The sequence below is a fragment of the Melanostigma gelatinosum genome, assembly GCF_949748355.1.
Source record: "Melanostigma gelatinosum genome assembly, chromosome: 20".
NCBI classification, from domain to species: domain Eukaryota; kingdom Metazoa; phylum Chordata; class Actinopteri; order Perciformes; family Zoarcidae; genus Melanostigma; species Melanostigma gelatinosum.
The window spans coordinates 10,583,110-10,608,476 of NC_136653.1; the positions used below are offsets into that span (position 1 = coordinate 10,583,110).

Below are 25,367 nucleotides of genomic sequence, written 5' to 3' on the forward strand. Positions count from 1 at the left end.
TCGGCTCTCCTGTGGCCCTTCCATCTCTATGGTATCAGTCTCCTGCTGTGCGGGTGACAGTCAGTGTTAGCACTTCTAGAGACATATATATATATATATATATATATATATATATATCTGTGAAATGTTTTACTGTCTGGTCAAGCCACAGACACAATCACCAGAGGAGGTAGGGATGAAATAGTGCTTTCCATCTTCGGTTGACATTTTAGTGAGGTAAAATGATTTTGGTGAAGTAAGGGTTAGTGTGAAGCTGGCTTGTAACACACTAAATCTTGTATTGTCAAGTGTGTTATTCTGAGGCTGGTATCATCAGTATGCCCGCATCATTATTTGCTTTTGCATTGGAAAACAGTTCTTTTCTTTTCATCTGTTTCACCTGAAATATTTCCTGATACTGAGTCAATACTTATTGATGTAAAATGGGGAGACAACATGTGTTAGAATACCCTCTCCTATAACACAATACAACTCAGTACAACATAGTTGAATCCACATCTCCTAAATAACAGCAACCCACCGTTACATCCTGAACATAGGATTTATAGGATTTAAGGCTGTTTTGTTAGACCACATAACTTTACGATAAGTGGACCTAGTAAACATATAAATCATTTTCATAAAATATATTTAATATTTAAATACTCAAAGACACATTTTTAAGTAAAAATGTTCACATTTTAAGAATTTATTGAAAAATATTAAAACTCTGACGCATTTTATTGGAGTGAAAATGAAAGATTTCAGTTGCTCATATTTTATTGATTTATTGATAATGTATTCTGTATCAAAGCTCAGGGCCACTCAGTGAAATGAGCAGTAGAACAAAGCCGCAATAAAGGCAAAAATACGCTGCCAGTAAAAAGGAAATTGGATAATATTGCTGGGTGATAAACTAGCGTTTAACAAGATACAACTGAACAACTGGACTCAATTAAATTGCAGAAATTCAACAGAATTCTAGATGCCTCAATATTGCAAAATGGAATTGAAAACATTGCAAATACACTGTTAACCACATTACACGTCATGTTTGCTTTTTATATTACTCAATAGTATTCCCTGTCGCATCGATTTTAGTTGTTGTAGTGCTTTGTATGATGTTAAGACAGCTGTATTATGACTTCAAATAAAACACTCGTGCTCACAGTGTTCTTCTGACACTCTAAGTGGGGCATTTATCTCTGGCAAAATGAAAGGAAATGATGAATTACTGAAGAAGGCTGGTGGTTGAGCTGCATTAGATCTTGCACAGGTTCATTTTAGGTCCGAGGCCAGTGGCAGCGACACAGCTGACGGGACATTTGTGGACAGATGATGCCTGCTGATATGGAGACATGATCCCAGATCACATTTGTCCCATGTAGCCTACAATGTCCCATACTTGTAGCTGCACAGCAACATAATAGCGTTATTGTAGAGTTGTGTGTGTGTGTGTGTGACATGTACTGGGCTCCTGATCCGTTATATATTCAAGGCTTTTTTAAACGACTGTACTTAGCAAGAGCTCGGCACTCCAACGCTGTTAGGTATTAGGTATTGTTAGGTAATATTCAACCCAAAACATAAGAGCATTTTTGTGATGGATTCAATGTGCCAGTAAAAACATGGAGTATTTTGTATGACTGGTGATGTATTTGTCTGTCTCTTTGTTGCATGCTATTTAATAAAATATGTGTTGCCATTTGGGAGGACAGTATTTTCAACCAGTCATCAGGACCCAACTCTAACAGCCACTTTAAATCTGCCCCCGAGAAGCTCACATGCACAGGTTGCTCGGACATTGAGGCACTGTGGGACAGGCTCACTTAGCAGAATGTCCACAGAGTGGTTGTGTTAAATATGTCTTTGATCATCAGCACAGAATGGATGTCCACATAATTAACAGCAAAAATGTTTCTTTTCGCTGAGAAACTAGTTCTGTGAAAGCCTCTTTATTCAAAGTTGATCATAAATACGCTTCTCTGCCATCGTCTTTCTTAGTATAGCTCAGAAGTGCCTGCGTCCCGCATGCACCCAATGAGCAACTTACCGTGCTCCTGGTCGGGTAGGTTTACGCAAGCTCCTGCTGTCCTTCCCCCATTCAGACGTTTATTTATACCCCCAAAGACCACAAGCAGCCAAAACACCCCAACACACCATGGTCTCTTGTATGGCATACCTGAAGCAGGAGTACCATACAAAGATCTCCTATGAGTCTGCTCTTGACACAAGCACTGAACTGTTTATAGGTTTGTGTAGGCGTGGGACGATAAAGTCAACGTGTGACCAGAAATGTGTTGAGTGTTTTTAGAACAAGGTTTTAACGGGGCTGCTTGTATCTTAAGATTTGCCTGAAAATGTTTTCCACTTCACAGCAAAGGCCTAATGTAGTGATTATCAATAGCTTGATTAGAAACACTTCATTAATCAGATAATGACCCCAGGACAATCAACGCGGTCTATTCAGAAGCTATAGGACAACACTTACATGAATCAAGGAGAGAGTCGAAGAAATGTAGTCCACAAGGGGTCATTTACTCATTTTAATCAGCCACAAATGACCCTTAATTAGATTATTATTGTGAAGTGTGTTCATGTGTGTAAGAACAACTCCTGAACACAGCCTGGACAAATGAACTTCATGGATTGTTAGCATATTCCACAAATGCTGTTGAACCCTATAGGGAAATCAGTATTACCAATAAATACACAGAAAACATGACATAGAATCACATCTATACTGTTAAGCAAACAATACCCCTAACACACACACACACACACACGCACAACATCAGAGTTCAGGTCTCACTCATTTATTTTATATCTGCCAATGTGTGTCACGGCGGGAATTGTGAGGTTCCATTCAGAAGATAATTGGGCTTAAGGAGAAAAAATGCATTGGGGTCGTTTGCTTGATTGACAAGTGCCTGTACTGTAACAGGCAGCACTGGAGGTTTCAGCTGGTTCATCCCACCCCAGCTATAAGATAATAGTATCTACGCACTAAAACATCCCTTGATGAGTTACAGGTGATGTCAGTGGCATAATATCCATGTTATTATAGCATATTAGTGACATCAGATCCAGTGTAGGGGCAGGCCTTTCCAGCTGAATCTCTTTTTTGGTCCCACCGACTTGCTGCATCCTGCACTCACCAAAAGATCTTTCAGGATTCGGTTCAGCTTTCAATGTTAAACATAATGATTGATCATTTCTGTCTTACATCGTTCTTAATCAGCTCTTGATGTTTCTCCGGTGAAGTTTGAAAGATAAGAAGGAGTTGAGTCCATATCCTCCCAATGGCTGAAGTCCAGAGGTTTTATCATCCCGCACTGGAGCTCCCTAAAACAAAGCATGTTGTGAGACATCTGTGAAATACATTTGAACAGTACAATCCGAATAATAAAACCCAATTGCCGAGTAAATGGTGTCAACAGCTGTTCTGAATACAGTGGTAGAACTGTGTGATGAAATCTCTGTGTTCTGCAACTTCAGAATACAGTATGAATCATGTTTTCCCTCATTCTTACCCTGAAACCTATTACACAACAGCTAACGAGAGGAATGCTCAACTGGAGCCTCCGTGTCCACTCTCTCTTCTTCTGGCTCTTTCACACTGCTCTGCTACATTCATCGTGTCTCTGGAGATGTGATGTTATGAGCAACACTTGAGGAAAGAATAAGGGTTGTGCAACAAGGTCCACCCCGGAGCAGAGCTTGATACGCAACAGGCATCTTTGTAATGACATCACAATTCAAGTTAAAACAATGGAGCATTGTGGAGCTGTGCTGCATGGCCATGACAATTGTCATCAAAAAGTCATAGTATAGTAAGTATTCATTAAAGTATAATAAAAAAAAGTCATAGTATGGTAAGTATATAGTAAGTATTCATTAAAGTATAATAAAAAAAGGCATAGTATAGTATTCATTAAAGTATAATAAAAAAGGCATAGTATAGTATTCATTAAAGTATAATAAAAAAGGCATAGTATAGTATTCATTGAAGTATAATAAAAAAGGCATAGTATAGTATTCATTAAAGTATAATAAAAAAAGGCATAGTATAGTATTCATTGAAGTATAATAAAAAAGGCATAGTATAGTATTCATTAAAGTATAATAAAAAAGGCATAGTATAGTATTCATTAAAGTATAATAAAAAAAGGCATAGTATAGTATTCATTGAAGTATAATAAAAAAAGGCATAGTATAGTATTCATTGAAGTATAATAAAAAAAGGCATAGTATAGTATTCATTGAAGTATAATAAAAAAGGCATAGTATAGTATTCATTGAAGTATAATAAAAAAGGCATAGTATAGTATTCATTAAAGTATAATTAAAAAAGGCATAGTATAGTATTCATTAAAGTATAATAAAAAAGGCATAGTATAGTATTCATTGAAGTATAATAAAAAAAAGTCATAGTATGGTATTCATTAAAGTATAATAAAAAAGGCATAGTATAGTATTCATTGAAGTATAATAAAAAAGGCATAGTATAGTATTCATTAAAGTATAATAAAAAAAGGCATAGTATAGTATTCATTGAAGTATAATAAAAAAAGTCATAGTATAGTATTCATTAAAGTATAATAAAAAAAGGCATAGTATAGTATTCATTAAAGTATAATAAAAAAGGCATAGTATAGTATTCATTGAAGTATAATAAAAAAGGCATAGTATAGTATTCATTGAAGTATAATAAAAAAGGCATAGTATAGTATTCATTAAAGTATAATAAAAAAAGGCATAGTATAGTATTCATTCAAGTATAATAAAAAAAGGCATAGTATAGTATTCATTAAAGTATAATAAAAAAAGGCATAGTATAGTATTCATTGAAGTATAATAAAAAAAGGCATAGTATAGTATTCATTGAAGTATAATAAAAAAAGGCATAGTATAGTATTCATTAAAGTATAATAAAAAAAGGCATAGTATAGTATTCATTGAAGTATAATAAAAAAGGCATAGTATAGTATTCATTAAAGTATAATAAAAAAGGCATAGTATAGTATTCATTGAAGTATAATACAAAAAGGCATAGTATAGTATTCATAAAAGTATAATAAAAAAATGCATAGCATAGTATTCATGAAAGTATAATAAAAAAGGCATAGTATAGTATTCATTAAAGTATAATAAAAAAGGCATAGTATAGTATTCATTGAAGTATAATAAAGAAGGCATAGCATAGTATTCATGAAAGTATAATAAAAAAAGGCATAGCATAGTATTCATAAAAGTATAATAAAAAAGGCATAGTATAGTATTCATTAAAGTATAATAAAAAAGGCATAGTATAGTATTCATTGAAGTATAATAAAAAAGGCATAGTATAGTATTCATTAAAGTATAATAAAAAAGTCATAGCATAGTATTCATAAAAGTATAATAAAAAAAGGCATAGCATAGTATTCATAAAAGTATAATAAAAAAAGGCATAGTATAGTATTCATTAAAGTATAATAAAAAAGGCATAGTATAGTATTCATTGAAGTATAATAAAAAAGTCATAGCATAGTATTCATAAAAGTATAATAAAAAAGGCATAGCATAGTATTCATAAAAGTATAATAAAAAAAGGCATAGTATAGTATTCATTGAAGTATAATAAAAAAGTCATAGCATAGTATTCATAAAAGTATAATAAAAAAGGCATAGCATAGTATTCATTAAAGTATAATACAAAAGGCATAGTATAGTATTCATTGAAGTATAATAAAAAGGCATAGTATAGTATTCATTGAAGTATAATAAAAAAAGTCATAGCATAGTATTCATAAAAGTATAATAAAAAAGGCATAGTATAGTATTCATTAAAGTATAATAAAAAAGGCATAGCATAGTATTCATAAAAGTATAATAAAAAAGGCATAGTATAGTATTCATTAAAGTATAATAAAAAAGGCATAGTATAGTATTCATTGAAGTATAATAAAAAAGGCATAGTATAGTATTCATTAAAGTATCATAAAAACGTCATAGCATAGTATTCATAAAAGTATAATAAAAAAGGCATAGCATAGTATTCATAAAAGTATAATAAAAAAGGCATAGTATAGTATTCATTAAAGTATAATAAAAAAGGCATAGTATAGTATTCATTAAAGTATAATAAAAAAGGCATAGTATAGTATTCATTAAAGTATAATAAAAAAGGCATAGTATAGTATTCATTAAAGTATAATAAAAAAGGCATAGTATAGTATTCATTAAAGTATAATAAAAAAGTCATAGCATAGTATTCATAAAAGTATAATAAAAAAGGCATAGTATAGTATTCATTGAAGTATAATAAAAAAGGCATAGCATAGTATTCATAAAAGTATAATAAAAAAGGCATAGTATAGTATTCATTGAAGTATAATAAAAAAGGCATAGTATAGTATTCATTAAAGTATAATAAAAAAGGCATAGTATAGTATTCATTAAAGTATAATAAAAAAGTCATAGCATAGTATTCATAAAAGTATAATAAAAAAAGGCATAGTATAGTATTCATTAAAGTATAATAAAAAAGGCATAGTATAGTATTCATTAAAGTATAATAAAAAAGGCATAGTATAGTATTCATTAAAGTATAATAAAAAAGTCATAGCATAGTATTCATAAAAGTATAATAAAAAAAGGCATAGTATAGTATTCATTAAAGTATAATAAAAAAGGCATAGTATAGTATTCATTGAAGTATCATAAAAAAGGCATAGTATAGTATTCATTGAAGTATAATAAAAAAGGCATAGTATAGTATTCATTAAAGTATAATAAAAAAGGCATAGTATAGTATTCATTGAAGTATAATAAAAAAGGCATAGTATAGTATTCATTGAAGTATAATAAAAAAGGCATAGTATAGTATTCATTGAAGTATAATAAAAAAGGCATAGTATAGTATTCATTGAAGTATAATAAAAAAGGCATAGTATAGTATTCATTGAAGTATAATAAAAAAGGCATAGTATAGTATTCATTGAAGTATAATAAAAAAAGGCATAGTATTCATTGAAGTATAATAAAAAAGGCATAGTATAGTATTCATTGAAGTATAATAAAAAAGGCATAGTATAGTATTCATTGAAGTACAATAAAAAAGGCATAGTATAGTATTCATTGAAGTATAATAAAAAAGGCATAGTATAGTATTCATTGAAGTATAATAAAAAAGGCATAGTATAGTATTCATTGAAGTATAATAAAAAAGGCATAGTATAGTATTCATTGAAGTATAATAAAAAAAGGCATAGTATAGTATTCATTGAAGTACAATAAAAAGGCATAGTATAGTATTCATTGAAGTATAATAAAAAAAGGCATAGTATAGTATTCATTGAAGTACAATAAAAAGGCATAGTATAGTAAGCCATACAAATGTCAAAAAGTCACAGCTATACAATGACTTTTTTATGACTTTTAGAAAAAGTCGAAAAAAGTCATGATAAATTCATAGTCATTCATAGTCATAGTGTGTCGAAAAAAGTAATCGTATAGTATGTTGAAAAAAGTCATAGTATGGCACGTCAAAAAAGAGTCACAAACAAGTATATTATGTTGAAAACACCCATAGCCTATTACGTTTTAAAAAGTCACGGAAAGTCATAACATAGGATATCGAAAATATTCATAAAAAGGTCATAATATCTCTGTGCGCCTCAGAGATTCCTTGGCCTTGTGTGCATTTGAATTTGCCCATTTCCAATATTGCACAGAGCAGTGAACTAAACACGGAGAGTTTCGTTCTTAAACACGCGTTAAAAATCACGCTCTTGTGCCCTCAGAGCTTATCTCCATACCTCTCCTCTTTGTCGTCTGCTTGGTGAAATGAATACGCCAGAGGCCAAATGCGGCCAAATGGCTAACCCAGACGTAAGGGAACAGGCAGTACATAGCATACACACACTGCACCTGACACTTTGTGTAAGGCAGCTTTGTGCCTCTCTTGCTCCTCATTAAAGGATTTCAACCTGACTCAAAATGGCAAAACAGCAAATGGACAATGACGCATAATAATCCACTGTGTCTGACGCTAACAATTAACGGGGCCAATTTCTCGGCAATGCAACAACAGCTGTGCTTGAAGGAGCATTAGCTTGCCCATTTATTAATTGATGAATTCATCGTTTTGTTGTTTCTATCACTTCCTTCCTGTCCGTCCATTGCTTTCCGTCTCTTCTTCCCTCACTTCCTGCTGATGGAGAAGTTGGAAACCTGAATCATGCCGCTCTGCTTGTTGCTGTCGGGCAGAGAAACCAGTCTGTCAGTGCAACAGCTCTACTCAGCAGCACAAGGATTTTCACAAGAGTGAATATTACAATCTCACAGCGTCATCTGAGTCAGAGCGATCTGGCTTAGCTCTCAAACGCTCTGTGTGTCTCAGCCTACCGACACGTACGGGCCGAAATGTTGGGCAAGTCCAAAGTAATCACTGCACAAAACATATTGACAGCATAACTTACAAGTTATCACTGATATCTATCTCATCACTGACCATCTTCATAGACAGCATGAGATTTGACTGGAGCTGAATCCAAGGAGAACTGATTCAGTCGATGTAGTGAGGTCGGCTTCCTTTCTCTAAGCATATTGACAGCTATGGAGGTGAGGATAATGGTCATGCACACCAACACACACCCACACAGCACCTACGCTTGTGCCTGCAGGCTGCTCAGGAACTTATCGATGTGGTCCTGTGACATGTCCTCGTCCAGGTGAGCCAGGTAGGTGTAGAGTTTGACAAAGGTGTCGAACGGGATCCTCGCAGCACCGCCCTCCTCATCCTCCGTCAGGATCTCACAGGCAAAAGTAAGGGAACTCAAGAGGGTCTGAGAAGCAGAGAAGCAGAGAAGCAGACAATAGGCACAAAGCTACGAAAGACACGCCCTCAGCATTCAAGGACGATCACGTCCCGTTTGAGCATCACAAGCACACCCTGCAAAAATACACTTCACTTATATACGCACACACACACACTAACTCATGGACGGTTTCCAAAAAAAACAACCATGTAGAACATGGCTGCCCTCGTGTGGTTAAAGTGTTCAGCAGTCTCTTACACAGCAGCATCCTTTCCAAGACTACTGACACTGAGCACATTGTGTTGTTCGTGCTGAGCTGCAAAGTTCTCCGTGCGTAAAATAATTCTCTTTAATCTGTCTCTGCTCTATCTGCTACTTTGAAACAAAATCATTGACTTAAAAGCATTGCGAAGATTCAAGTCGTCAGAGAATGATTTATCTGTGGAGTCTGGGGACCTTGAAGTCTGGATCACAGATGTCTGGATCTAGTCTAAACACGAGAAGACTGGACTGTGAGATGAACCAAAAAATAAGAAAAAGACTCTTTCAGGGTCTTCAGCTGTGCTTGGCCTCACAGTCGGTTTTAATGCTCAAAGGAAGTGGTATAAAGTGGTGTTAGCATTTATATCTGGCCTTATATAACATCTTACCCCTCGCAGAGCACTGCAGCCCAGCGCGAAAAACTCCATCCAGTCGATGTCTGAGTCAAACCTGCCCAGCAACAGCAGGTCTTCCAGCTGATCCACGGGTAGACACAGACCCTTCCATTTCTTCTGCAGGTCCTCCTTGCTGCATGTCTCACACGGGGACAGCTAGGATTGGGTGGAGGGAGTGGCAGGTGGTGGGGGGTAGATGAGGAGAAAATAAAGGAGGTTATCTCGTCTACCAGATGAATCACGAGTTGTTATTCATTATTTGTTGAAATAAACCGCATGATTGAACGGGGAATCAGACAGCCTTTGTCTATCAGCAGGGTTGCCTTTACTGATGGTGGACTTTCATGTATGTAATTAGGACACAGCAAGGATATAAGGGCATAGGAGGAGTTCATTACCGCTCCAAGCTGGAAGATTGACAAGATAAATGTCTTGAGTCCACAGACTCTGTATTCGTGGTAGATTTGTGGCCATAAAGTTCGCAGACTCTACTTTTTTCAAACTGTGTAAATGAAACAGTTTTAATACATGAATAACTCTGTTGTACTAATATTGCTGGCATAAAGACAGAAAAACAACCTGACAAGGTTAAGACTGCTGCTTAAGTGTTGGCCTTGTAGGAATATGAACTGTTAAGTTATTTTAATGAACCCACCACACTTAAGATCCCAGTCGATGCCCCAGGTGAGGCGAAATAGGTTCATAATAACATTAAACTATAATGATTCACATGGGGGGGAACAGCATCACTGCAATATGCAGATGCAAAAAAAGAAAAGTAAAAATGTAACCTCAACAGGACATTCAGCTTCAAAGCAGTAGAACAAACAGGAAAATACATGGTTTTTCTTCCAACAGCGGCAATATGAAGATGATGTGATCATTTATTTAAGGTGTGGTCCTGCTGTAGAGGAAGCACCTGTTTGTGGAGAGTCTTGAGGAGACCAGGAGTCAGCCCAGTGTCTGTCTTATGTGAGGCATTCGTCTCCAGCCTATCCTTCACAGGCAGACGCTGTCCTTCAGACAGCGCACTGAAGTATCTGAGAGGACACACACACATATATATTAATACACATATGCTTGGCTTTACCCTGCTTGTCACTCATCTCCCGTGGTTCCCAACCATGCCAATCAAATAAAGGGATAAAAGCAGACTATGTTAAATGATGCATAAATTGGCATTAGGAATGACTTCTCAGGAGGATTATCAGTTTAAAAAAATCATGCTTCAGCTTTATTCCGATTGTGCTAAAGGGCAAACTGGCTCAGCTTACATCACAGTTTACATAATTCTAAATAATAGTTTTGCAGTGAATTTCGAGGCAGCTTGACTTTGATTATCTCGGAGAAGAGACAGAGCCTGGTGTTGCTTTGACAGCATACAAACATCTTGTAACCCAGGAGACATTTGATTTGTTTTAGTTTCACCATATGGCTCATTTCACTGTCTTTTGCTGTAAACACTGCCAAGCTACATTGGCGAATAAAATAACAGATGATAGGACTGTCCTTAGGGGTAGGGGGGGGGGGGGGGGAAACACGTTTTATATATAAATTCCATTTAGTACTTCTGTTTTGTTGTTGTTGGTTGGAGAAAGTCAGATAGTTTAACCGCTGCAGTGACATGGAAGCCCCTGGGATTCAATTACAGCCAATAAATGCAAAGATGAGAGCAGCACAGGTGAAAAGGGGGCCTGTGATGCTGCCTGGAGACACTGTTTATGGTGCTGTTTAAGATATCAAGATGGAAATAAATCACATGTATATCCCTAACCCTCTACCAAACCACCACTGACACACATTCAATCTTACGCTGCAGACCACAGCAGCAGGTCCTTGGGCTGTGTGCGGATGGCTGCCTTGGTGAAGTCTTTGAGGATGTCTGGCAGCTGGGGAGGGATGTTGATTTGCTGGGCACAGAACATTGTGTCTGGAAGAGGCATGGCTGCAATATAAAACATTGCAATATCGTCCAATTAGCAGTGGCAGCTCGCTAGGTACTTAAAACTTTAGGCAGTGATAATAACCACACGATTAAGAGGACAACATAAAAATGTAATTGTGGCTCTTCGGATATAATGGTGCCGTTTCAATAAGTTTGAGAGGAATATGGAGGTAAAGACCATGAAAGCTTTTACAAAGAGATACAAGCTTGAAAATCTGCAGGTATATACAGTGGTGTATAGTAACGAAGTATAAATACTTTGTTACTGTACTTAAGTCATTTTTTTGGATATCTGTACTTACTTTACTATTCATATTTCTGATGACTTTTACTTTTACTTCACTACATTTTGCAAAGAAAACTGATACTTTGACTCCGATACATTTCCCCTGAAACCTTCGTTACTCGCTACAAAATCAAATCTATCTTCAGAAAAAAAATGATCATGAGAGCAGCGTCGGGGACTGTGGTGGAACACAGACTGCAACACGCAGGTTTGGTGAATCAGTGGTCCGAGCTTGCAAGTTAAATCGTTGGTTAATCACGTTAATGCGCGTCAAAGCCGCGGTGTTTTGATTCCCAGTGATGCTACATGCTACAGCTAGCGAGCGACTACATGAGTAGCATTCCACAGGACGGGTGGGATGAGGAGAGGTGGAAGGGTCAAACAAACACTGGTGTTTCCTCCAGGAGGCCGCAGTTTGTGCCGTGTGTGGAACGAGAAGCCAATGTTGATTTATTTGTGACGTGACTTCCGTACTTAAGCAACGCCACTTCCGTAGATATTTTAACGCAAACCACGATCTTTTCCTAAACCTAACTAAGTCGTTTCATCGCCGAAACCGTAGTTGTTTCCTGTGAAGATGTACGTTTATTTTGAAAAGACAGTATGCATGTAACAAGCCAAAACACTCATGTTGCTGGACTTTTGCAGGAAAAACGCACGAAAAATTAGTAACTTTTCGTAAGATATCAATAAAACGGGGATGAATTTATATCATTGTATAAAGAGAGTGACATGAGAAGATCAATCTCATGTCTGTAAGTTAAATCAGCTATAATCACTCTTTTAAAGTGACTAGTGACTCATCTAAAACATTTTTAAAAGGAATAACTCCAATATAATCATTCTATACACTGTAGCTTCTTTACATTCTAATAGAATGTAAAGAAGCTACATTGTAATACAATGTAGCTTCTTTACATTCTAATAGAATGTAAAGAAGCTACATTGTAATACAATGTAACTTCTTTACATTCTAATGACTGGGTTACTTTCGGTGCTGCTTTAGTATTGATCATGAGTCATTTTCCAGTAAGGTATCTTTACTTTTACTCAAGTATGGCTTTTGGGTACTTAATACACCACTGGGTATATATGCATTTCCTCATTTGAAGAACAGTGTGATGCATTCACACCTGTATAATAAAATAGGAGCCAGGAGACGACGCCGTTCATACGGCAATGGATGTCTTTAATTCGGTAGCGTTAACGTTAGTTGAATGAGTAGAAGCCTTCAGCAAGAACGTAAAAGGCAGAACATATCAGCGTTATGTCTCTGAATCCACCCAGAAGTTGTAGCATTTACAGTAAGTTAACAAAGGACTCCGTGATAGTTACCGTTAAATTGACCGTATAACAGCTAACCGGAAGTTAACGTTAGTTCACTAAACTCAAGAGCAGAGAAGTGGTAGAAATAAAGATTTCTACTTCCTGTTTTATTGTTATGGAAAGCCCAATACAGCGTTATTATTGTAAGTCTCAGTTGCTCGATTAAAATAAATACTAACGCTATATCTATATACTTAACAGTCCTACAGTTGGCATATAGTCAAGACACATTTGTAATGAACTGTAACTGCAAAAACGTTAACGTTACCTGGATTGTTGAATGATTGTGTGAAAAATGCAGACTGCTAAAATATGTGTTGCTTGCATCGTCGTCGCATGGCAACAGTCTTCTTCTCGTGTTTTTTTTAGGGTAGCTGAAATGCCGCGCATTATCGCCCCCTTGTGATAGGGAAAATAGGACAGTTCCCTTTTAAACCCTGTTTGACATATAAAATGACAATACTGAATTAATTTAACATTAATAATAAAAAAAAACATTATTTTACCACTTAAGACAAATGGACCGCTTAAAAAAAAAACACTTAACAAATAATGTGTCATGGAGAAGGAAAGCTTGGACTTATGTTTTATTAGATAAAAGGATGAAATTGAGGACAATTCTCCATTAACTCAGAGAATGGGACCACAACTGGTAAACCTGACAATCTGCATGGCTTAGTAAATTCTAATATAGGCCTTTGATTTTGAGTAAGTGGAATGGCTGATGCATCACATCCCCGTGAATAAGTCTATCAACACCTGTCTGCCATTTTACATAGGCACTACACACTTTGCCAAGGAAGCTGTAAGGGGTACAGGCTGTGGAAATGTTAAAATGAAATAAAAGTGGTAAAAACTGGTGCTACCATGACTTGTCTTCATTGTCAGATTTAAGTCCAAACTGTCCTTCACCAGGCGACCCACATTCTGACGAACACATGACAGACACCATTCTGTGTCAACACGCACATTTATTGAAGTGTTGCCATAAACAGGCAAAACATCCTAGATTTTATTATTAAACAGCTTCTTGAAAATACAAGTTTACACAGATTGTGATTAGAAAACAACAGTACAACTACCAGTATTTGGTAACTGAAACAGAAATGGACAATTAAAAAAAAAAGGAGCAGAATATCTCAACCACCCCCGACACTCAGAAGAAGTCAGCAATGATGACAGACCAGAGAGACAAATTCATACTTGTGCAATAGGCACACATGCACATTCACACGATCACTGCCAGGTCATATACACCGACAAGTGCACAGTCATTCTAGCACATGTAGAAGTTTGCGTAGCTAGAATCTGCTCGTAAAATCCCTTTCAGATTCAAAGTAACTATTAAACAATGATGGAAGGATGGACTTCAGCAAAACAACACAGGTAACGTGGAGTAGATAATGGACTATCCCAACGGTGCCGGTGCCCTTTTACCCCTCCCATATGTCTTCTCTTTCTCCACTTGATACAAAAATAAAACTGTGCTTCCCCAAAAGCCCACCCTGGACACTCTCCTGTGCCTAAAAAACAACAATCTGGGCTCAGATAATAGTCCCGATTGACACCTTAGGCAGCGACTACTGTTCCAAACCAACTGAACTTCTTTCCTTTACTTCACGCTATCTCCTCCTTCCCTGGACGAGGCTGAGGGCGAGTCATCATTTGAGAGGCGTTCAAGTGCAGTTATGTGATCGACAGCAACTGCACTGTCCACCTCAAAGCACAAAAACAAATCAGTCTTGTACAATATTCAGACAAAAGCAAGTCCTCACAGAAAACTGAACCATTTGTAATTGACCCCAGCTCTGTCCATGGCTGGCTTTCCCAAAAGCATTGCAGCGCTACAGATTATAGAGTCGATACAAATTCAGGTTTAAAATAATGCAAACACCATTTGAATCTTTCCATATACTCCACGGTCCACTACATGTATTCAGAGTGGCCGAGTATTGAATAGACCAAAGTAATACAGTCAGATTTAAGTTCGTTGTGCTGTCGTTGGATGGTGATTGATAAAGCCCTTATATGCTTTTGGGAGACCAGGCCTTACCCGCCACAAACCCGTTAGTCAGCCGGTCAGTCACAGGCTTTGGGTTTTTGGTTCTATCTTTTGCCCCTTTTATTCCCAGCAGGGGGCTTCTTGAGCTGGAGGAGGGGTGCTGCGCCAAAGCCTGTAGCTGCTTGGTTAGAAACGCCAAAGGTCAGGCCGGCCGAGGGGTTGATGCCAGGGTTACTGAAGTTAAAGCCCGAGCTGCTGCTGCTACCAAAACCTAGAAAAGCAGGAGACAAGAGACGCAGGACAAAGAAAAGAAGACATAAGAAATGTTAGAGAAACCTTAAGCAATCGAGCAAATATAGGATCAAAATAAAGGATTTCCATATGACACACAGATTCAAGTTGTGAACAGATTTTGTCCACGTGGTGTGACACCCCGTATCCCAAAACCCGTTGGCCAAACTGCCAGCAAACTTGTGTAAAAGGCTTACCACACTATCTAAAGGAGCATGCTGTCGGCAATGCCTACTTACAGCAGAGAGGAAACCAGAGAAACGTATTATACTGTATCTGTACATTGCTCCGAGTAGCTTGATACAGGAAGCTCGTCCAACCGCTTCCGATGAAATATGCTCAGAGGAACACGTGCAAACACAAGACTACTCAGGACTGTACTAAGTTTTTTTGGGGGGGGGGTGTGAAGGGGGTATGAACAATATGCATGTACCTGCACTCAGACTGCCTCCTGTGGGCTTACTGGTGGAGAAGGCAAAAGAAGACCCCCCAGTCCCCACCCCACCAAATCCTGGCCCACCACCAAAACCTGTGGGAGAGAGTGACATGGAAGTCAGTTTGGGCTATGCACACAGTCCACACTAGGAATGAATCTAATTCTAAGGCGCAGTGGCTCGGGAGCACACAAAGGGTGGCGTTAGCAATCTGTGACAGAAATCAGAGTTTTCTGTTTACATTTTGTTCAAACCTTTATTTGAAACCAAAAAAAATAATTTAAAAAAATAAAAAGTCAACAACTTGCAACCTTGGCCTGTCATATTTTGAATTTTGTTCATCTAAGAGCCCTTGAAATTTGGTTTGACATCCTTCAATTACTGTATTTCTATCCGGAAGTGTGGAAACATCCATATGTATATGCTTTGGGGAATGCCTGGGGCCCAAAAACCACCCAATTTGCTTTTTCATATCAATAAAAATAAATAAAGTTTGAACAAAAAGCTAACATTTTAACAAAACCTCTATCTGATTTGACACAGAATTACCCAAAACAAATGCCACAACCTAATCACCAGAGCCCTACACACAGCTTTACTTCTGACTGGAGAACAAAACGGTACACTGCATGGCAAAGCAAAGACTACAGGGAAGAAAACAACATGAGAACGTTTTTACCAAATACACCAACTATGACACCAACATGGTGTGCGTTCAGACCACTTGTTACCACGCTGCCAAGTTACTCTTAACTGGCTGTTGTGACCAAGAAGATGTGCCAGCTGACATCCAAAGGTACAGCATTGTTGTATTAAAACAGTTCGGGGAATTTCATTGACCACATATCTCCTCATTAAGGAAAAAGAACGGTCACGTGAAACGGCAGTGACCTGTGGCTGCTCAGTTTACTTGTGGTGTGAACGCACTTCAACTCTTGCACAATGAAGAACAGGAAAAACACTGCCAAGCTTCAACTGCACTGCTCTCAGACACACACACACACACACACAGCCTACCGTTCACACAGGAGAACACAAACACCTCAAACAGAAAGGCTGCTTGGCAAGAGCTAGGAGGTATGTGGGAAATGGTAAAGTGTTCAAGGGAAGGGCGAAACAAAAGGGAATACTCATTTAAAAAAAGGCAGAGGTAATACCTCCAAGGGTAGAAGAGCCCAAGCTAGTGCCCACTGCCGAGGCAAAGGGGTTTCCAAACCCTGCCCCCAAGGGTGCCTGGGTCCCTAAGGCACAGAGAGAGCATAGGCTTTACTCCTCTTAATGCATTTTGTGTGCGTGGTTAAGGTAAAAAATATATAAATATGTAGGTTTCAAATACAATATGTTTTAAGTTTTTAAATGCATCCGTAAAAATACAGAACGTCTGCAATAGATTGTACAAAAGCAATTTAACATAGTATTTGTGTTCACGCTGCCGACAAACTGTGGAGAAATGCTGCTAGTTCTTTCACTCAGAAACTTGTCTTTTTTTTTTTTTTTTTTTACTTCTATGCAATTCTTTTTATTTTGAGTAATACAATTTGGTAATGTTTCCAATTAGTCTGCATTGTTAAAACAACCTCAGTCAAAAAGAAACACGGACAAACGTTTCTTTGTTTAAAAATTGATTTATTGTCAAATATGCAATTCCACTTACATAAAACACAAACAAACAGTTTAGAACAGAATTGATCGTTAATTGCTAACTGCTACTGCATTTGACAAGTTTCCAAATTTGTTAAGATTTCTGAGAGTGAATGAACTAGCATACGCCAAAAAACACAATTATTGAGTATAGCTTAAAAAAGGCACACCATATTATATATTAGATATACTGTATCAACAGGCATTGGTTATATAGGTTTAAACATTCATCTGCAAGTAAAAGCACTCGAGATTTAGATAAGAAAGGTGAATTTGGCATCTACGGCTGCCTCAGTGTGAACGGGTCAAAAGAAAGGAAACTCAGTGACATGGTACAGTCCGCCTGTGGCAGTCAATGGGGGTCACGTTTTGGGCCATCCCGAATAACTTTTCACCAGTGTATTCTTAGAAATAATAACAGCCATGTTTTTGGTGGTTGTTCACTAAAAACAAACGCAGCACCTTGGAATAAATCTACACATGACCACAGGCTACAAACACCTTTCTTTGCTGGATCAAGTCTGACCTACGTGACTGTTTAACACATTGTAGAGAGATTCAGTCTAGTTTTCACATGAACATTAGCAAATGTAGCACTTTTCAGAGATCACAAAGATCCCCCAAAACACAACCATACCTCCTGCAAGCCACTACAAAAAAAAGGCAAAATGTAAGCATATGATGAATGCTCACATGGAAATACTAAAGAGAGAATAAAAACATTCAAAACAGTCAGACAGCCAACAGCTGAGCTGAAGCTCAACATCACACAGAAAGAATAAGACACCATATACACAACTCCGAAACATTATCCAGTTTCAGAACAACTCTCATCGAGTTGAGCACTGGAGGCAAATTTTGGCGCCATCACTGTGTCAATCGTACGTCAAAAAAATACAAAATTCACATTTTGATTCCTTCACTAACGGCATTCAAGGAAATACAGCAGTCAGCATTTGCACACATTACTGACAGATATTGAGCAGATACCGAGCAGATACCCAACACGCTGGCTTAATAGCCACCATCACCTTCTAGGTCCAAACAGCTTCGACAGATCAATAAGTATTAAATAATCCAAACGTCATTACTGTGCCAAGTGCATCTGTAGAGTTTTGGAAGACTAAAAAGGTAAAGTGTTAGCTAAATAACACAAAAGTCAAAATTCTGGGAAACTCGGGAATCTGGCCCACAGAATCTCAATCCTAGGACTGGAGTTAGGTTGGGTTCACCGAGCACCACTGTGTCGAGCATCAACATACAGATCAGTGCTGGAGAGCAAACTCACCAGTTTATAATTGGAACACAAAACTATTCTCAATCAATACAACTCGAAGACCTTTCATCATGAAATAACAGCCCAAACAATACAGAGATGGAGACAGTCTGTCTGGGTCTTGTTTGGCAACAATGTATCTTACTGGTACTGAAGGACCAGTGTGAGCAGCAGAAACCATTACTCTTCTTTCTGAACCACCAAACAAACTGGACTCAACCAATGAAATCAAACAACGTCGATTTTCTACAAAAGTTTCTCAAGAAAGAGAAGTCCGTACAAAGTACCAGCGCCTTGGATAAAATACCTGAAATCACTTGTTACTTTTACTCTGATCAGTAGCCCTTAGGTGATCTAGCTTAAATCAAGTAACAGTGGTGTGGCCTCAGACAACCAAACCAACCAGATGTAGTATTGAACTGTGAGGTAATGCCGACTATGTTTGCCACTGTTGGCTATTGAAAATGAGCCTTAAACATCAATAAACTTAAGCCATTTGTTCACAACACTGAGCACGCCGATTCATTATGGTCAGCAAGAAGTGACGAAGACCGGGGCCATTTTAGAAGGCGATGAGCCTCACTTCCATTCTAAGAGAGCAAAAGCACTAAAGGAAAGATGATATCTTCGCTTAAACTACAGTTCAGGTTATTAAATAGTCTATATTTTCAGTCCTGAGTCTTTTGGCACCTTTCACCTTTTGTGGCACAAACCTGATCGAGCTTTTGGCCCAAACATTTGATCTACGCCCCCAAAGTAAATCCAGCTGCATGGTTAGTGTTTCAAGTGCTTGGTACTGGCCACCTCCCACTATGCCATTCCAATTACACAAAGAGTTACACACATGAACTAAAATAGAATCGAAATAAATAAGGTCAATAAATACTGGAGACTAAGACAATCATTTGTGATGAGGCTTAGTCAATGAAATGACCGAGTCAAATACTAGTTATTAACCACTATTTGGCAATGGGGATATAGGAACAGAGAGTGAAAAGGCAATCTTGTAACCGATACCGAACTCTGGGGTTAACAGATTTGTTATGAGTTTGAAATAAATTACAGTGCAACGCAGCCTTTTTAAACAGCTCGTATACCCAGAAAACAGTGTTACAATAAACAAATGATCAGAGATGGATTTGGCTTTGTATGAAATAAAACATAAAACTCAATACGGAAAAAAGTATCTTCAGCAGGCACCACGGTAGTGTGCACTTCTACCACACGGGGGGATATAATCTACTGTGGCAATAGGACTTGTTCATCAGGGGCTCGTCTTTGCAAATTGGGGTTAAGCAATGGATGGTAAATTAGTCCCATCCCGACTTGGCACGTATGTAAATTAGCTAGATGCTAATTCAGTATAGCTACTGTGTGTCCTGCCAAGAGAGCAACGGCATGTGAATGTTCAAATATTACTACACTAAAAAGTGACTGGGTAACGACTGGTGAGTCTTGGATCTGATGGCAGTCTAAATAGAATTGTGCAGATAAAAAATTTAAATGATGCGAGGAATTTAAAACCATGCTGCCTTCCCAACCCCATCAATTAAAATGTTGCTCTCAAATGTTTGAATTATATTTTTTCTACACGCAGACACATGCTAATATACATAGTAGCTTAGTTAGCTCATAGCAAGTGAGTGCCCCGATATGCCAGTAAAACAGCCTACAAACCAAAGTCTACAAAAAAGGCTGACATTTTGTTTAACACCTCAGAGATGTGGCAACAACCATTACGGACACTACTCTTAAAAGTGAATTTGTGTGCCATGGAGCGCTAACATGACTGAAACAATAGGACTTGCGTCATTCGGTTTTATAGCATTCGTCTGCTGGTTTATTTAACAACCCAACACACCTCTGATGCCAATCTGTGAGTAGGCAGTATGTGAAATAAAAACATCAGTCTTCACCTGTCTGCATATGCTGGATAATAATACTGTGCTGGATAATCTTTATAAATATATTTGTTTTTACTGGCAGATGATGGACATAATTTATCACATTTAAGGAATATACCTTACATTTATTTTCTATTAATAAATAGGACTTGCTGTTTTGACTACGAGTAGATGTAGGCCATTAGTTTAACTAAAGGTATGGCTGCTTATAAATGTGGGTCCTGGCTAATATTGGCAAGACCCCGAACCAGCGAAACTCCATGCTTCAATGAACAACGCTGATAATAATGAGTCCTGTATATTCAGTAAAGTAAGCTCATGCCATGTGATCAATGGGAGCGCTCGACACTTAGACTGAAGAGAGTAGGCGCTACTTTATAATGAATTTACACCGTATGGACCAACTGATCACCCAGACACAATCTTAAACAAAACAAACTACAACAGCAGAGATCTGAATGACCTAATCGCACAGCAAGTGTCTAACGCGTCTAACCCCCTCACACGACCACCTTCAATTCAAGCATTCATTAAATAAAACTCTAATCATAACAAGATTCAAGTGAGTAAAATTGAGATAGCTGGACTTTTTCTCCGTTATATAATCGCTTCACTAAGTCAGCCCCATATACCTGCTCTAACGTACCATTAGAGAGGCCAAAGAGACACTAGGTAAAGTAAGTTGTTATGTCCTTGGCATTACTGAAAGGGTTTGTATGATGTTTGTAGGTTTTAAGTTTCTTCTTCTTTTTTTTAAGTGCAAGTATAACAAGATGGTAAGGCAGTACAAAGGTTTCCTGTCAGAGTTAAGTAACGTCTGTGCCTTTCTCTCGGCGTTTCTTTCATCAGAGAAAGTACAGCCACGATAATTGTTTCTAATCCTCCTCCGTCCCCTTTTGACCTTTCCACTCCCATCCTTTAAAAAAAAAAAAAAAAACACTCATCCTGTCCTCTCTAAACAGCCGTCTCTCCTCTCGCTCCTGTACTTTAAGGTGAGATGAGGAAAACTTTCTAGAACTTGTAGGCAGTCAGACCTGGAGTTGGCTGCTGTTGCTGGGTCAACGTGGCTGCCATTGCAACCGCTGCAGCGTTGGGCACACTGGAGAAGGGGGCGGGCCCAGTGGTGACCCGCGGAGTACTCTGCCACTTCCTGTTAGATGCCCGCTTGGATTCAAAGACGTCAGTCGAGTCTTCCAGGAAGGCCCGGCGGTAGGAAAGGTACTGGTGCTTCAAGATCTATATCATCAGATACAAACAAAGGGTAAAAGAAAAGAAGGGTATGACATTTGAAGTAGAATTTGCTGAGACTCTGGACAACGTGGGCATCATTTTTGGGAAAGAACTGACCTTGACATTCTCATTAACAGACTGGAGCTGGGCAGCCTGTCCTACAAACGTCTGGTACAACTTCTGCATGGCCAAGGTCAGGTCTGAAACAACCATACACAACGTTATAATCTCAGTGCACAGTTAAGGTGAGTCAATGAAGAAATAAGGGTCGGACAGATTAGGAAGAGCCAGACATGACAAACAAAGTCTTTATATTGCCACGTTAATGCGTGTGTTTAACTTGGTTCTAAGCAGATCAGGAATTTGCAGTTTGTGCCGATTTCACATTACACCGTCATCAGCTTTAATGTTAATACAAAATATATTAGTCAATGCTGATTTAAAACCTGGAAATGACAGACACATTTTACTTACTCCTAGACAAGTCAGACAACAGTCCTCTTACCCTGAGGAGTGATGTGGGAGCCGCTGCTCTGCGTGGTCAGGTGGTTCTCCAGTTCCTCTATCTGCTGCCGGTACTGCTGCAACTGCACCTCAAACTGCTCCACCAGGCTACGGAAATAACTAAACACAGAAAACAATTAAAATAATGAATCGCTGTTGAATCCATAAAGGTGAATGAAGCAGTTATATATATATAGAAAACACCCGATATATGAGCCAAGAGGGGCATATTACATTCACATGCCAAGAAGCTGACACTACTGTACATCCATCTTTGATTTGCTTCAGGACTACTTTCTGGTGGCTTACTTACTCTGAAGGAGCAGTGTTCTCATGCTGAAGTCCAGGGGGAGTCTTTTGTGTACGTATTGCTATGTCTGCATTTTTCAGCTCCTTGAGAACAAAGGAAAAGAGGAAAGCAAAGAGACAATTTTATATACTGTGTGTGTATCTATAGATAGATAGATATAGATATCTTTAGGATGCAATATCTTTAAAAGAGATCACTCCTCACACGGTCAACAATCTAGACAACCATGTTCCTCTCATTTTGAGTCCCATCTGCTATAGCTGGATTTATCAATAGCTATACCTTAAAATAAAAATACCACATATCCATCTTGGTATACCACCGGAGTATTTTATTGTAAATTATATAAGTAGTTTGCAATTAAAAATGTGCATCAATGTGTGTGAACATTTAAAAAACAAACATGATTTGAGGAAATCAAGGGTTCATGTGATGTATGCTCATATTGACAGTCAATCTAAAATGTGTCAGGACTGAAAAGACTTGAGTTAACATAGCTTTTCAGACTGGAGCGTGTCTGTGTGTACTGTGTTTACCTGTGCCGTCTCCAGCTTTAGCTTGTCGATGGCCAGAGCTTGGCGCTGCAGGCCGCTGGCACTGACAGAGAGAAGCTGTTTGAGGCTCTTGATGTCATCCTGGACTTTAGAAATGCCTTTAGATGACATCCTGCTGATGTCCTCCTGAACTTGTTTCTGGTCTTTCACAAATTTTCTATAAGAAAGGAAGAAGGAAGACAATTGGAAATTACTCAATTAGTGATGCATTTCAAATATGGATTTTTGGTAAAACTCCTGGACAATAACACCAGTGATAAAACAGGTTATTATTTGGATCTATACACAAATATGTAACAATTCTGCCAAACAATGTGCCCTTGCATGTGACCCGATGGTCACTGGATCAAATCCTGTGACATTATATGCACACATAACACTCACTGGAAATTATCGACATCCTGACAAATAACTGGGGGCAGGTTCTCATCTTTCAGTGCTTTACTGTCCCTGAGGGAGAAAGAGAGAATGCTTTTCATCAGGTGTACATAACAGAAAATGAAGCCACTAAAAGCCTCTCATATTATTGATAGTAAGTCACTATATAGCATGTACAGTTGTGGACAATTATAGTGTTCCCATTTAATGAATAACAATGCACATGTTGGTCAGCAGGACTTACTTTGCATTGGCTCCAGATGATGTGTCGCTCTTGCTCTCGGAGGAAGTGCTGAAGTCGACCCCACCCAGGCCCATGCTTGGGGCCGGAGCCGCTGATACTGCTGTGGACGCAGCCAACAGAGAACCCAGCGTCAACCCGCCTCCAAGAGTGGTCTGACCCAAACCTGCAACACCAAGTAAACGTAAACACTGGGTTACAACACAGTGCAATATTGTGGCTGAGGACTACTTCTAGCGCTGTGCAAAAGGCATCTGTTTGCGTCTTACCTGTCGCCAAAGTGTTGGAGAAGAGACTCGCGCCAAGCGACGGGCCCATCGAGGCCGCTGCTGTGGTCATTGTTGCGCCGCCAAGACCAAGGGTGAAGCCTGCTGCGGGCTGCTGTGGAGCCGCGGACGTCAGCACAGAGCCAAAGGATAAACCTGCCGCTGCAGCGGCCGACGACGGAGTGGAAGAGGCGGTGAGGGAGAAGGGTGTCGCTGAGGCGGTGGGCTTGTTGAAGGCCAAACTAAAGCCGGTGGACGCAGCCGTGGGGGCTGGGGCACCTGAGAGAAAGTACATAAATATAAAGCTTCTAACCCGTTTTAATTTACTTTCCAAGAGCTTACTTCAGAAATATCCCAGAAACACAAACATACCTAATGTAAGGCCTGCAGTGGGTGCAGCGGCACCTAAAAGAGAACATCACAACATAAGAGGTGCATATAACATAAGCTGTACGGCTGCATCTAGCAGACAGGTTAATTAAACAGGAAGTCACTTTTTGCAATAGGTTTGTCTTTATATCTGTGTGACATTCTTACTTGAGGCAGGCGTGTTGAAAGAGAATCCAGTCGGTTTCTGACCAAAGAGAGAGCCTCCAAGACCAAGAGATGGGTTGGTGGTGCTGGGGGCAGCGGCAAGGGTCGTGGCTGCTGATCCCAGAGCAGATCCGATCGAGAAGCCACCCGTGTTGGCCGCAGGCGCACTAATGAGGCAAAATGCAGAGGCAAAATGCAGAAAATTCTGTCACATAATCACAGTTCTTCCATGGTCCCTGAGTCAAGTAGCAAACTAGGACGCAAGGGATAATCTATCACAGTAATGCCACCAGCTAACGTTATACGATGCAACAACCCTCACTTCCATAGCAATGTTTTGCTAACGTCAGGTCAACTCGGGCTATGCTAACGTTAGCTAAGTCGGCTTTTTGAAATGTATAATTACCTGGCTGGGGCCCCAAATGCAAATCCGCCACCAGTGTTGGTGGCACCAAGAGTCCCCGATCCAAAGTTAAAGCCAGACATTTTGTCTCACGAGGTACACATTCAACACCAACTGTCGAGTCGGTCTTCAGCCACTCGTGAAGACGGAGAGCAAACCAGCATCCCAGCTAACGCGCTAGTTAGCTTTGAACGATGCCCGCGTGAGGGCCAAATCCGCGCTGTCGCCTTTACTGAACACACAATACAATATGTCGGCTTTTCCCCAAATAATGCTATTGACAATTCCGGAAATGTTCAGATTTCGTGTTGTGTTTTCGCGCACCTCAAATTCGTTTTTAGATTTGTAAAGCTGTCAAATGTTGCAGGATGAGTTCTCGCATGGTGTTACATTTCCTATTCCC

At 38.7% G+C, this 25,367-nt stretch overlaps 2 protein-coding genes across 5 annotated transcripts; both read right to left on the reverse strand.

Moving 5' to 3' along the window:
* Positions 1–2,551: 2,551 nt before the first annotated feature.
* ropn1l (rhophilin associated tail protein 1-like) lies at positions 2,552–11,792 on the reverse strand. Of its 2 annotated transcripts, XM_079292550.1 has the most exons (7): positions 11,687–11,792; positions 11,252–11,384; positions 10,359–10,479; positions 9,434–9,595; positions 8,635–8,810; positions 3,206–3,324; positions 2,552–3,127 (listed from the first exon to the last, which is right to left on the reverse strand). In XM_079292550.1, exons 2-6 carry the CDS (start codon positions 11,380–11,382, stop codon positions 3,213–3,215), a joined length of 702 nt encoding a protein of 233 aa, XP_079148676.1. In that variant the 5' UTR covers positions 11,383–11,384; positions 11,687–11,792; the 3' UTR covers positions 2,552–3,127; positions 3,206–3,212. The 2 variants fall into 2 exon arrangements, with proteins under 2 accessions (XP_079148676.1, XP_079148675.1); XM_079292549.1 differs by having other exon boundaries at positions 2,552–3,324.
* Positions 11,793–13,947: 2,155 nt separating this feature from the next.
* On the reverse strand, positions 13,948–25,367 carry nup58 (nucleoporin 58). Of its 3 annotated transcripts, XM_079292017.1 has the most exons (15): positions 25,289–25,361; positions 24,968–25,196; positions 24,565–24,728; positions 24,400–24,432; positions 24,031–24,306; positions 23,765–23,927; positions 23,527–23,592; positions 23,125–23,299; positions 22,592–22,671; positions 22,280–22,398; positions 21,892–21,974; positions 21,579–21,780; positions 16,881–16,964; positions 15,723–15,818; positions 13,948–15,269 (listed from the first exon to the last, which is right to left on the reverse strand). In XM_079292017.1, the coding sequence occupies exons 2-15, from the start codon at positions 25,045–25,047 to the stop codon at positions 15,103–15,105; spliced, it is 1,788 nt and encodes a 595-aa protein (XP_079148143.1). In that variant the 5' UTR covers positions 25,048–25,196; positions 25,289–25,361; the 3' UTR covers positions 13,948–15,102. The 3 variants fall into 3 exon arrangements, with proteins under 3 accessions (XP_079148143.1, XP_079148144.1, XP_079148145.1); XM_079292018.1 differs by lacking the exon at positions 16,881–16,964 and having other exon boundaries at positions 24,968–25,367; XM_079292019.1 differs by lacking the exons at positions 15,723–15,818; positions 16,881–16,964 and having other exon boundaries at positions 24,968–25,367.

Coding starts and splice junctions, on each gene's coding strand:
- ropn1l (XM_079292550.1), bottom strand. CDS start 11,382: ATGCCTCTTCCAGACACAATGTTCTGTGCCCAGCAAATCAACATCCCT. Junction 10,480..11,251: donor CTGCTGCTGTGGTCTGCAGC/GTAAGATTGAAT, acceptor GTGTCCTCTCAG/ATACTTCAGTGCGCTGTCTG. Junction 8,811..9,433: donor GCTGCAGTGCTCTGCGAGGG/GTAAGATGTTAT, acceptor TCTGCTTCTCAG/ACCCTCTTGAGTTCCCTTAC.
- nup58 (XM_079292017.1), bottom strand. CDS start 25,047: ATGTCTGGCTTTAACTTTGGATCGGGGACTCTTGGTGCCACCAACACT. Junction 24,729..24,967: donor GCATTTGGGGCCCCAGCCAG/GTAATTATACAT, acceptor TTGCCTCATTAG/TGCGCCTGCGGCCAACACGG. Junction 23,928..24,030: donor CTCCAACACTTTGGCGACAG/GTAAGACGCAAA, acceptor TTGGTGTTGCAG/GTTTGGGTCAGACCACTCTT.